Genomic DNA, 12,099 nt, shown 5'->3' with positions numbered 1-12,099 from the left:
TCCAAGGAAACAATATTAAAAGGCCATTGGGTTGTACCTGCAAATCACAGCATGTGAAAATTCTTCAGAATTTTTCTACTGGACTAGCAGCTTGCTAGCGTCCTTTTTACTGGCCACAGTTGCACTATTCTTTAAGTGGTGTGCCGGGCGAAAACCTAAAGTAGATTTGATTGATTTAGTTCAAATTTAAATCTACTTCAAAGTTAATTAATTACATTTTTTAATTTATGCAGTTAGTAACCCATCATTTTACTCAAGCAAGTACTTCTTGAGTATTCAGTAAATTTTAATTTCTATCACATTCAAAATTAGTTTGATGTCAACTTTTGGAGGATGTCTGTAAACTGTATCCTAGAGTTTGCATTCATTGTTTAATTGATCTCATTGACAGTTATAATCAACAAGGAGCATTAAGCATAGTGTACAACCACGTGCTCATTTATGGCAAGTCAAAATTCTAGTTTGACGTGACATGCAGTCAAAACATTTTTGGATAATCAAAATTCTGGGGATGCAAAATTAAAAACACAGAGCTGGGCTTATTTATAAATTGTTGGTAAAGTATGATTCAGAAAGTGAACATGTCTGCATGATTAAATAGATGCAGAATTTAAATAGAACAATCAATGTGCAACAATCAAAATATCAATGGAAGAAAAATAAAAATCTTACGTTCAGTTTTATGCTTAGAGATAAAATTAGTGAAAGATATTCTGTTGATGTTTTATTACTCCAGTATTGATTACCAAAACAGAAAATTGGTTCTCTAAGAATTGCTGGAAGTTCAGTAATTAGGTTGATTTTTTTCATGTTTGGTGGCCATGTTGTAACAACTTTTGGAAAAAGATTTGTAACAACATGGAACACATTTTAAAGGCATTCTTTTCCTTTCATCCTGCATTTTTTTAATTAAATATTATCAAACCTTATATTCCCATAAAGTATGCTGAATTAGCTTTGTTCATGGTAAAGCTGCAATAATTCTTTATGCTTCTCACTGGAGATTATATGGAAGTATGCGTTGATATCAAAATTAACTTCATATTTGAAAGACAAATGTAACAAAATCTAGAAGCCATTTTGGATTATAAAAGCAGAGCTATACTCCAAGACTATTTGCTTTTTTAAAATTTGAACTTTCTACTGCTTCTAGCAATAAACACATTAACATTACACTGATTTGCTTGTTTTGAGAAATGGATCTCACTAGTCGTGGAAAAGAGTTAAAAGGCCAGCTCTGGTACTGCAGATCTTCATAGTGACCCTGTGTAAAGTTCAACATTTTCAACTTGATAGCTAATTAGTTTAAATTATTGCTTTTTACATTCTCAGGATTTTTTTTTTAATTCCCTAGCATACGCACATCCCTCGACTAATTCCCATCATCACCAGTAACTGTACTTCCAAATCAGTTGCAGTTAGAAGGTGAGTTGTTCTGATGGCCTGCTTTATAACTTACTTATCCAATTATGGGGTGTGTTATGGAATAATTAATTATGAAAACAACTGAGTTTTAAGAATTTGTTAGTTATAGGAATTCTCTTATTTACTTCCCTCCTTTTTCTTATTTTTTTGAGGGCTTTAGGATTATTGATAGAAAAATTGCCATTGTTAAATTAGTTTTTGAGCCTTGGAGTCATTCTGGATCTGAGAAATAGGGCTGGATGTGGTGGAAGAATGCCTTTTTGTAATCTCCATCTAGTGAAGAATCATCAAACCTATAACTGTAATACGTCTTTGTAATTACTGAGCTGGACAATGCAAATATTTGCAGCTGTTCCTAATGACTAAAAGCTGTCAATATCAGTTCTTAAACATGTATTTTTGCTTCCTGTATTCTTGCAGATATAAGCAGAGCATACTGGTAATTCTCCTGTAAAATCCTTGATAGTACTGATCCTCATACATTAAAAAAAAATGTTTCTTTTTCCTTGATAGGGGGACAGGACCATTTTCAAACCAAAGCCCAAATTCTGTTTGGGGACATCTTTTTCTTCTTCTTTGTTTGGTCCTTTCAAGTTGGTTTTGACTTAAGTCAGTCCCTGCAGTTTTCTTGGCAACATTTTGGGAAGTGGTTTGTCCTTGCCTTCTTCCTGGGGCTGAGGGAGGGTGACTGGCCCAAGGTCACCCAGCTGGCTTTGTGCCTAAGGCAGGACTAGAACATCTCCTGCTTTCTACCCTGATACCTTTAACCACTCCACCAAACTGTCTGTCAGGAACATCATGCCAGCAATAATTGGGCCAGAACACAGTACGATTCTCACTGCTCCTAAAGTTATCTGCTGTACAGAGTTTCACCTCCCATTCTAATCACCCAGCTGTGTCTACCAATGCCATGGGTTTTGTCTCTTCTTTGGTGACCCTCTTTGGTATTTGCATTGATCATGCCACCACTTGTAGCTGCCTTTCAGAGTTATCATCTGTAAATCTGGCACACAGCTGGCTGTTGGTCAGAGGCTGTTGGTTTGTTTGTTTGTTTTTCAGAAAAACTATGCATGCAGCACTAGATAATGCCAAAGAATAATGCTACTGTAAGCACTTGTCTCTGAAATTAATCTGCTTAGATGAATAGTCATATCCTATTTACTGTTGTTTTGCATCCTGAGAGTTCTTACTGGAGTTGTTTTGGTGCCTCACCTGCTTTAACACTGAAATATGTGCAAAATTGGTCTACTTTCATTTTTTATGCTTTTTGGTTCCTGATTGAGCACTGAATTGTCCAGGACACTTGCACAATCTTACATGCTCCCCAACTGATTCAGGGTGTTCTTGGGGGTCGGTGGGTAAAACCTGCTGGTTATTCTTTGTCACTTGAGTTTGCAACAATCTTAACTTTGTTTCAAAAAAGCACACTAAATTAGAAAAGTGCCAGGTTTTGATCTCAGGTTTGGTAGCGTTCCAAATATTCAGCTCCCGAATAAAACTCCAGAGTTGCATGTTCTTATATCTGCTGTCACCTCTCATTCAGCCAGTGCATTTCAAAATGAAAAAGGGCAAAATAAATATTTACATGGAAGCAAAGCCTTATTTACTTAAATGTAAACTTTACTAACAGCCAAACTCAATTCTATGTGAAGAAAAGGATTCAGTCCTTACTGGCCTTTTAGTAAATGACTGCATAATAAATAATTGAGCAGTAATCATGACCAGTTGTGAGTATAGTGGAGAAATCTTGAGTCATGATCAAACAGAAACTACGAAGAATAAGAAAATTCCTATAGGAATACTAGAAAGCAATGAAGGTTATGAAAAGTAACAAAGATGTCTGAACAATTTCAAAAGGCTCCTGGAATTATAATAATAATTGAATGCAGGCATACATGTAGTCCTTGACCTACGACAATTCATTCAGCAACCGAAGTTACAATGGCATTGAATGAATAGTGGTTATGACCGGTCCTCAGAGTTCCGGCTGTCCCAGCACCCCCATGGTCACATGATCATGATCTGGGCACTTGGCAACCAGTTTGCAATTTTATGATTGCTATTTGCAATCTTCCCTGCTGGCTTCCCTAGAAAGTCAATGGGGAAGCTGGCAGGGAGGGTCGCAAGTTGCTGGGGTAAATCTCCCCCCCAACCCCCCAGCCACTCTGTGTTTGTGCTGTGCTGGCCACTTGCACACCCTCCCCAACATGCACCATGCCTCTCATGCACACCCACACACCCTCCCCAACTCGCACCATGCCTCTCGTGCAGCCCCTCACATCCTCTCTGACCCTCCTGCACATCCACTTGCTCCCTTCCCCACCTGGCAGCAGCCACTTGCCTGCTTGCTGACCTAGAAGTTGCCTCGCCTAACGACCATGGAATTCAGTTAACTACAGCAATCAGGACTGCAGGGATTGCTGTTGCACTTTATGACCGCATTGCTTAGTGACAGAAATTATAGTCCCAATTGCCATTGCAAGTCAAGGACTATCTGTACAATGCTGGCACATAGAATATTACAGTTCCCGCACTACAGCCATTAAACTTAACATTACTCAGAAATTACAAAACCCTGAGGGGGGTGGGGGGTGCGTTAAGAAAAAATAAAATAAAATAGTGGCCATGACTGCATAATTGAAGCCCCACCCCTTTTATGTTTGTCATGTGGCACACACAAAAAAGAGCAGACCTCAATTGCATGGTCACAGCCACCATTTCAACATTTCTGACAACCCCTCCTCCCTCTGCTCACGCCACTGTGTTAAGTCCTGACTAGAAGCACATGATTTTCCTTGGAGCTGTCATTTAGTGGCCTGATACCGGATTCCCCAAACCTAGTTCTGGAAATCACTGTATCATATACATGATTATTTCTTTGATGTTAAGCATACTGTCATTGATATAGCGTATCTTGGAAAAACATTAATGCTAATTACCTTTTTTCTGTCTCAGGCGGTGTTTTGAATTTTTAGATTTACTTTTGCAGGAATGGCAGACACACTCCTTGGAAAGGTAAGACATGAGCATTATGATATGTAACATATGCTGCTTCTCTAGCTGCATTTTCTTTGGGGAGATTCTGTTGAATGGAACTGAGGAGATTTGGAAGATGAGTTTAGCGTGGCTCCGTTCTCTCCCTTCCTTGAAATGGCAGACGTTCCATCTGACTCCCTGCAGAGGGATAAATGGAGACAGGTCTGGCTTTACTGAAAGAAAACAGCTTTCTTCTGCCTGTCTAGTGTCTGAACTGTTTCCATCCCAACTGCTCAGTATAAGAACTGCTATGTGACTTGTACAATTGGCGCTTCCTTTAGATTGCTTTGTTTCACCCTTTTCTCACCCTTCATTCGGGTCACATCTGAGCTTGCAGTCTGTGGACAGGCACTGTCTTATTTTTATGGATCTTAGGTAAGGTGCTCTTGAAGACTTTTCAAGCTGAACAGTGGGGTAAAATGCTTTAAATAAATGCATGTGAAGGAGAGAAGAACAGAGAGATGGAAAGTCTTAACTTCAAACCTTTTTATTTGTAAATGTATCTATTTAAAGAATGTTTTGGCTTACCTTTTTACTTAAAGAACATTGAGAGATATTATTCTGACCACTTGTACTGAAAAAAACAGTGATTGTCTTTGTGTAGGCAAAAGGCAAAGGCATTCAGGGGGTAAGGAAGTAACTAGAGAGAGTACCCTCAAATTGGAATGTGTGAGTATTTTGTTGATCCACATTAGCTTAGCCAGTTGGTGTTGCAGAAACACTTCAGAATAGATCAAACATTTGGTTTATAGCTATTCAATTAAATTCTTGTATGGCTTCAGCATCTTAATGTGTTTTAGTGGCTCCACGCTTCTGTGCTTCTGTGGTTTCCACATAACAAAGGAATGACCTCCAAGGAATGTTATTTGGTATTTCTTATAAAAGAGAATGAAATGCAATAAAGCTCACTGGTACAAACAAACACCCACACCTTCCAAAAAGATACTATGCATCCAGTTCTTTTTAATTCTGAGCAACTGGATAAACTTCCTTTGAGTTCCAAATGCAATGCTGGAAGACTGTTTCTTCTCTCCTCCCTCTTACAGGGTAAATAGTGATGTCTTCTAATTTCAGGCATGTATCAGTATTGGCTGAAACAATCAAGAAAGGAATCCATGATGCTGACTCCGAAGCACGGATAAAAGCCAGAAAGTAAGTGGGCATCTTTTTCCTTCAGTTGTTCATATCAATAATCACAGGTTTCTATTTGCTATTCAGCTGAAAAGCTTATAGAAATTCCGGTGAATGTGATATTCCAGAGGAAGAACAGGACCAGAGCATTAAGAACTCAGGAAATGGGCCATGTTACACTTAATAACGACTCTAACCTTTGGCACATGCACTTCAGTGTAAATCTCATTGAACTCACTGGAACTTTTTTCTGCATAAACAAAATAAAATAAACTAGTCGTTGTTTTGCTCTTTTTAATATTGTTTGTTCAGAAAATTAATGTGGGAATTTGAAAAAATGATCGTGATTTCTACATTTTTTTGTTTAGTAGCCCTGAAGGTTCAGATTTTTGCATTCTATTGGATTGTTGATATCCTCTTCCCACTTTAGAATTTAGTTGCTTGGTTTAATTTAATGTACAAGAGAAATCCACCTTCTATATTAAATATGTAGTTACTGGTAACTAATGGCAAACTGGAATTTATTTAAGCTTGCAATGTACTCACTTCTTCATTTTTTTTATTTTGAATAGGAAGTGCACTGATCCCTAAATCTGCTTTCCAGTTTCTATAGTTACTTTCATACCCAAATGTTAAACTCTTATAAACAATGTGTGGAAGCATAAATAATATATGTGAAAATAAATATGTTCATATGTTTATCCTAATTACACAAATTGATTCTCTCTGCCATGTTTCTCCTGTTCTTTCTTAAATGCTAGAAATCTACTAAGGCTCTCTGGATGTTAGACTCTGACATGCTACTATACTGTTCAATGATCAGTTTATAATTTTATTTTCAGGTGTTACTGGGGCTTCCACAGCCATTTTAGCCGAGAAGCGGAACATTTGTTTAATTCACTGGAATCTTCGTACCAGAAAGCCCTGCAGTCTCACTTGAAGAATTCTGATAGCATAGTGTCTTTGCCTCAGTCAGATCGCTCCTCTTCTAGTTCCCAGGAGAGTCTCAAGTAAGCCCTCATTTCCACCATTGTATTGCTATTGGATGAACTTAATACCTTGAGTATTAGATATCCCTCCTTCATCTATAAATTACTGCCCTTGCATTTTGGAAATTGTTATTTTCATGCATATAAAATTACGAATTTTACTCTTACATGGAGTCTAAAACTGATTTTGCTTCGTTACTTATTTTTGTTTCTGTCCAGCATTTTTGTAGGAAGATTCAAAGCACATTAAAGTAAAACAGTATAAGTACAAATAATACAGAATAATTCATCAAGGCTAGTAAAGAATGTCCAACATAAATTTAATTATGGAATGAAAGAAATCCATTAATTCTATTCTTTTTTAGCCGTCCACTATCTGCCAAAAGAAGCCCAACCGGAAGCACTACTTCACGAGGTAAGAATGAGAAACCAGGAGAAGAAATGGCCAGATGTGAGGCAGAGTAAGCTTTCTCTTTCTTGCAAAATAAGTAATTCTTATTCATACTACTTTTGTAGATTAAACAATGGGGGTCTAATACAGAATGATTCTAAATATAATTTTTACCTTTGAAGAAATATTGAAATATGAGTTGCTTTATTCCTAAGCAAACTTTCATCTTGTATGTAATCATGGATAATGGTAGCAGAATACTGAAAGCAAATTTTAGTCTCGGATATGGAAGGTCTATATGAATTCACAAAATATTCTATAAACATTGAGGCCATCTGTGACGTAAGATCTGAGTTATTTTCCAAGCCCAAATTTTGTATTTATCCTTAATATGTTATGTGGCAAACATTATTTTAAAGACATAAACACCACATTTGATTATAAAAGTGCTGCCCAGCACTGTTGTAATAATCCCTGCAAAAAGCTTGCTGGGTACTACCAATCGTAAACAGCAGAGGGGACTTGATAGCAACCAACAGAGATCAAAGCACCCCAAAATTTGCTGAGCATAGCCCTATCAAGCAAAATGTGGGGCATGAAGCAGCTCAGTGTCCTGCGCTGCCATAGATTCATAAAATGCTACAGAGGAAGAACTCTGCTAGGCAAAAGCTATAAAATGTCTGTTTGGACTCTAAATACAATATGTTTGTCAAACAAAAAGCCATTTGTTATAGTGGCAAGCTGAGGAGTTATAATGGTGTTATGAGTTTCCAAGTGTTTGTTGTTGAAAGGTGGTGTAGGAGTTTGATGGATTTTGGAAAGTACTTTGATTGCATTTGTGCAATAATATGAAGTCTTACCAGAATTTATTATTTTGGGGTTACATTTTATTAAGCTTAATATATATATTAGCCATGCCCTGTCCTTTCCTACCCAGTTTAAAATGTAAAATCATTCTCACATGATAGTAGTCTACCCATAAAAATGACTTAGTAGAGCATTTCTGTGCTTAAAATGGAGGGTGTACCTATTGTCCCCAGTTCTTTCAGAAGGAATTGAAAGAATATTCTGAAGCGATCATATTAAGACACTTCTGGGATAGATTTATCTGTAATTGTGTTTTTTCTTCTTCCTTAAAGCTTCTGCAGTTAGTGCAAAATCTGTGTCAACATCGGGGTCTCTCCAGCGTTCTCGCAGCGACATTGATGTGAATGCAGCAGCCAGCGCCAAATCCAAAGTAACATCTTCTGGCTCGGATTCCCCCTTCAGTTCTGCTGCGGCCCTGCCTCCAGGCTCATATGCATCCCTTGGTAGGTGTGCTTGTTTATCCCAAAGAAGATAAACAGATCGTCAGGACTTTGGGAGTAAAAGGGAAATTTTGTTTTAAGGAATTCAGCTCTACAGAGAAATGTAGATTGAAAAGCAGTACTAGGGCTGAGCCCATATACTGCACTCCACCAAAAATCGTGATTTACAGGCCTCAGTGGCTGGGTCCACCCAGCACAGTAATCCAAAATGAAAGCCAAATTATAGTTTAGTTCCATATGTGACATCAGATGGTGTATCTCATCGTGTGTGGAACAAATAGAGTAAACATTGTTTATTAAATTTTTAGATAAATAAACTATTTATTTTCTAAGGACCAATCGGTTTTGAGGGAAAAGGTGTTTTTGGTGGTATTTTTTTAGAATTCCCTAGCAAGACCTCAGAATTATTTAACAGTTCAAGTAGATCATCAGTCAGTCTGAAGTAAGCTTCTGTAAAAGACTGCAGTAGGTATAAAATAGGAAGTAGCCTATCCTGACAATTCCAGAAAAAGTTCATTTGAACTCGATGTCTAATCCAAGAATAAAAATATGTATTACAAAAAGGAAATAGATTCAATGGAATATATCTCAACAATATATTTCTATTGCTTACTGTTTATGGTCACCTCAGTGATAACAAATCATCTATTAAGAATGACTTGAACAAGTTGACATTAGCATAGCCTTAGTTTAGTCAAAAGAAAATAATTATTCTTGTAAGAGGCTGGTCATTACTGGTGATTATATCAATAGCAGAATGGTGTTTGAACACTACTAATGATTTATGAGAGGTCATTGCAATATGTAACAATGGGGCACCTTCCACTGCTGGCATTTTCTATCTCCTAAATATTTGTTCCACCAGTGTGAAAAATTATATCCTAGGTTTACTGAAGCTTGAGTATGCCATACAAAACTATTTTCAGCACAAAATCAATAATTCTCCTGAGACCCTCAAGTGACATTCTGCATCTCTGGGTGGTGCCTTCTCCTGGAGACAGCAGGCAGTCTAATCTTCAATAACAACTCTAAGGGGAAGAATTATCCAGCCTCCCAGACTGACCTTCTCCAGGCCCTCATTTTCCTATAGAAGGGGGTCGTGTTTTGGGAGTGAATTAAAAGAATTATAGCTCAAGAGATTTCTGATGCCCTGAGGGTTCTGCAGCAGAAAATGGAACAGGTTCATATTCCTCTCCCATCCCAGGTCAAAAGTGCAAAAGAAAGCAAGAAAGAAGCAGACTCTGAAAGAAAGGGCTTTAAAAATCTAGGAATTGTTCCTGTGGGCCATCCAAATTCTCCCTCTTTCCAGTTCTCACAGATCCCTGAACTTCCCCTCTCCTGAGTATATCTCTTAGAAAAAGGGCCAAGAAAGATAAGGGCCACAAGTTTTTTTTGTTTTTTTTTTTTTAAGGGGAAACTATAACGTGTTAGACAGAGATCTGCAAAGCAGTTTAAAATCTCTTCTAATCCTAAAATTTTGGAGGAAGGGGAATTTATAATAAAGAGTGCATGGGTCTCCAGGTCTTTTTTATTCTCCAGCCAAGACATAGGGTTTTTTTGATTTGACTAATCTACAGTGACAAACAGCTGAAAGGCAAAGCCCTACTCTTTCTGTTTCCAGTGATGCTAAATCTACTTTCCAAGAGGATCATAAATTTGGTAACAAACTCTATTCCTTCCTGCCAAGCTAATGAAGTTGTGAAAAAAAAATCCTTTGGTCAATATGCGTGAAACAACCCTATCTTTCTAGCCATCTTTTAGAAGAGGAACTAGGAACAAGAAATGTGATAAGGTGCCAGTCATAGCTTTTTGCTGGGAGCATGAGGAGTTAGCATTTACCTTTTGCTCACCAGCTGCAAATTCTATGCTAGAGCAACTTAAACAACTGGAGGAAATTTTAGGCATGGATAGCTTCTGAAGGAGGCAAAGGATGGCCTTAAAGAAAATATCCAAAGCAGCTAGTCTGATTGATTTACTCTAGATGGAGTCCAGATTAAGGCATTATCTATGGCAAAAAGGTCTATATCAAAGAAGTATCCTAGTTGCACAATTAGGTTATGGATACAGAATCCAAAAGATGGCTTGCATCAGCTCCATTTGCAGGAGCCAGTGGAGGGGAATCTCTTTAAGAAAACTCTTGATTTTGTCTTAGTGGAAACAAAAGATAAAAGACTTTTCTTATAGCAGAAAAGGATAATTTAAAATTTTAGATCTTCTTGTCCTTTTGCCCCAATCAGCTTGCACTCAGATGGTTTCAGGGAACAACCAGATACAGATAGTTTAAACATCTAGGACCTCAGATAAATCCAGTCTCTGCTCAGTGCTCTTCCAAAATTGCCAGAAGTCAAAAAAAAAATATCAGCTAGAGGCTATTACCTGGAATTCACTTATATGCTACAGAAGAAGCATAACAATTTTAAGGGGGTGTCAAAGCATCAGGATTTTCTTAAGACCACCAATCATCTCCTATAGATCAGTGCAAAAGAACAAGTATGAAATTCCACAGATCTGGAATTTATTTATTTTTATTTTCCAAAGTGAATGGAGGCATAAGGGTTATACTAGATTTGAAGTTGCTCACTGAAAACCTAGGACAGAGATGCTTCAAAAGAGAAATACTAAAGTCAGTTTTGTCAACGATCAACAATAGGATTTGGTAGTTTCTGTACATCTAGCAGAAGCCTACTTTCATCACCTGATTAGAAAAGATACTGAACTTAAAGTTCTGCTGTGATAATGATCACTCTCAGTATTAGGCTTGCTTTTTTAGTTAACTCCAGCGTCACATGATATTAGGAACACCAGTGGTTCATCTACAGCTTTTCATTTCTGTACATAGACAACATTTTGATTTCAGCGTCACCTAGACAGAATTCAGTTTATTGTCTGCTTGAAGGACACAGCTTTGCAATGAACCTGCAGAAGAGTGCCTTTCTGGAACACTTGGGACTATTCTGAACCCCAGTCAATTTCAGAGTTTTTCTGATTCAAGAAAGAATTTGAAGAGTGAATGGTATTTCTCATTTAGAGCCAGAGCTCCGAGGGATCTAGCCTGCCTTTTGGGCATAATGGTGTTATGCTAGAATTGTGTTCCTTGGACTTTATTTGATTCTCAAGAACTTCAAAAGCTACTGTTTCCATTTCACATACCCCTTGCTTTCAAACACACAGAAAAATCATAGTGTTGAATCTTAGTGCATACATAACTAGAATGGAAGCTAATGCCAACCCAGGCTGTCAGGAAAAAAAAAAATCAGCCTGGGCATGTCAGACAGAATGATTGTAAATGGAATCACCAGCCAATGGTTGTGAGGGAGCTTACCTCAACAAGTGGGAATGGAGCTTGCAAGGGAGCCAACAAAGCATCAGTTTTCTGGGTCTCTCTGGAAAGTTTCCAAACCGATGTAGAAGGAAACATGTTGTAATGAAAACAGACAACACATCTGCAAAATCTTATCTGAAAGGAAAGTTAGACTCCGTATTCATCACCAGAGAGGTGAGCAAGTTATATTTATGGTGGAAGAAAAATTGTGCTGGATAAAAGCAGAACACCTATCTGCAGTATCCAATATTGTGGCCAGTTGGCTCAGCAGGACCTTAATTAAGGTATTGGAATGATTCCTCAATATTTAAATTTCTTGGCTATCTGAGATAGACCTGCTGCTACCAGAGATGACACGCAAGTTCAACTGTTCTTCAGATTTCCACATTCAGCAGCAAGTGGGATGATTGCTCTAGTATCTAAATAGCCAAAATAATTTTTTAAAATACCTTTTCACCTTTTCTCATTCTATCACAAGTCATAAAAAGAACTAGAATG

General features: G+C 37.6%; 1 protein-coding gene across 5 annotated transcripts in view; it reads left to right on the top strand.

Annotated features, from left to right (window-relative positions):
* The window catches only part of CLASP1 (cytoplasmic linker associated protein 1), a 201,066-nt gene that overhangs the window by 108,932 nt on the left and 80,035 nt on the right, over nt 1-12,099 (top strand). For all 5 annotated transcript variants that reach the window (XM_088146424.1, XM_088146425.1, XM_088146422.1 and 2 more), the window contains exons 14-19: nt 1,355-1,425; nt 4,381-4,440; nt 5,536-5,613; nt 6,435-6,602; nt 6,947-6,996; nt 8,112-8,282. In XM_088146424.1, the coding sequence (XP_088002550.1) occupies nt 1,355-1,425; nt 4,381-4,440; nt 5,536-5,613; nt 6,435-6,602; nt 6,947-6,996; nt 8,112-8,282 (598 nt within the window). The remainder of the gene's footprint in view (nt 1-1,354; nt 1,426-4,380; nt 4,441-5,535; nt 5,614-6,434; nt 6,603-6,946; nt 6,997-8,111; nt 8,283-12,099) is intronic.

The sequence above is a fragment of the Python bivittatus genome, unplaced genomic scaffold (genome assembly GCF_059951505.1).
Source record: "Python bivittatus isolate LINGU-HERP-01145 unplaced genomic scaffold, Pbiv_v1 ctg000480_np1212, whole genome shotgun sequence".
In the NCBI taxonomy this organism is placed as follows: domain Eukaryota; kingdom Metazoa; phylum Chordata; class Lepidosauria; order Squamata; family Pythonidae; genus Python; species Python bivittatus.
The sequence above is the reverse complement of the archived record's forward strand: the minus strand, read 5'-3'. Positions and strand labels throughout refer to the sequence as shown.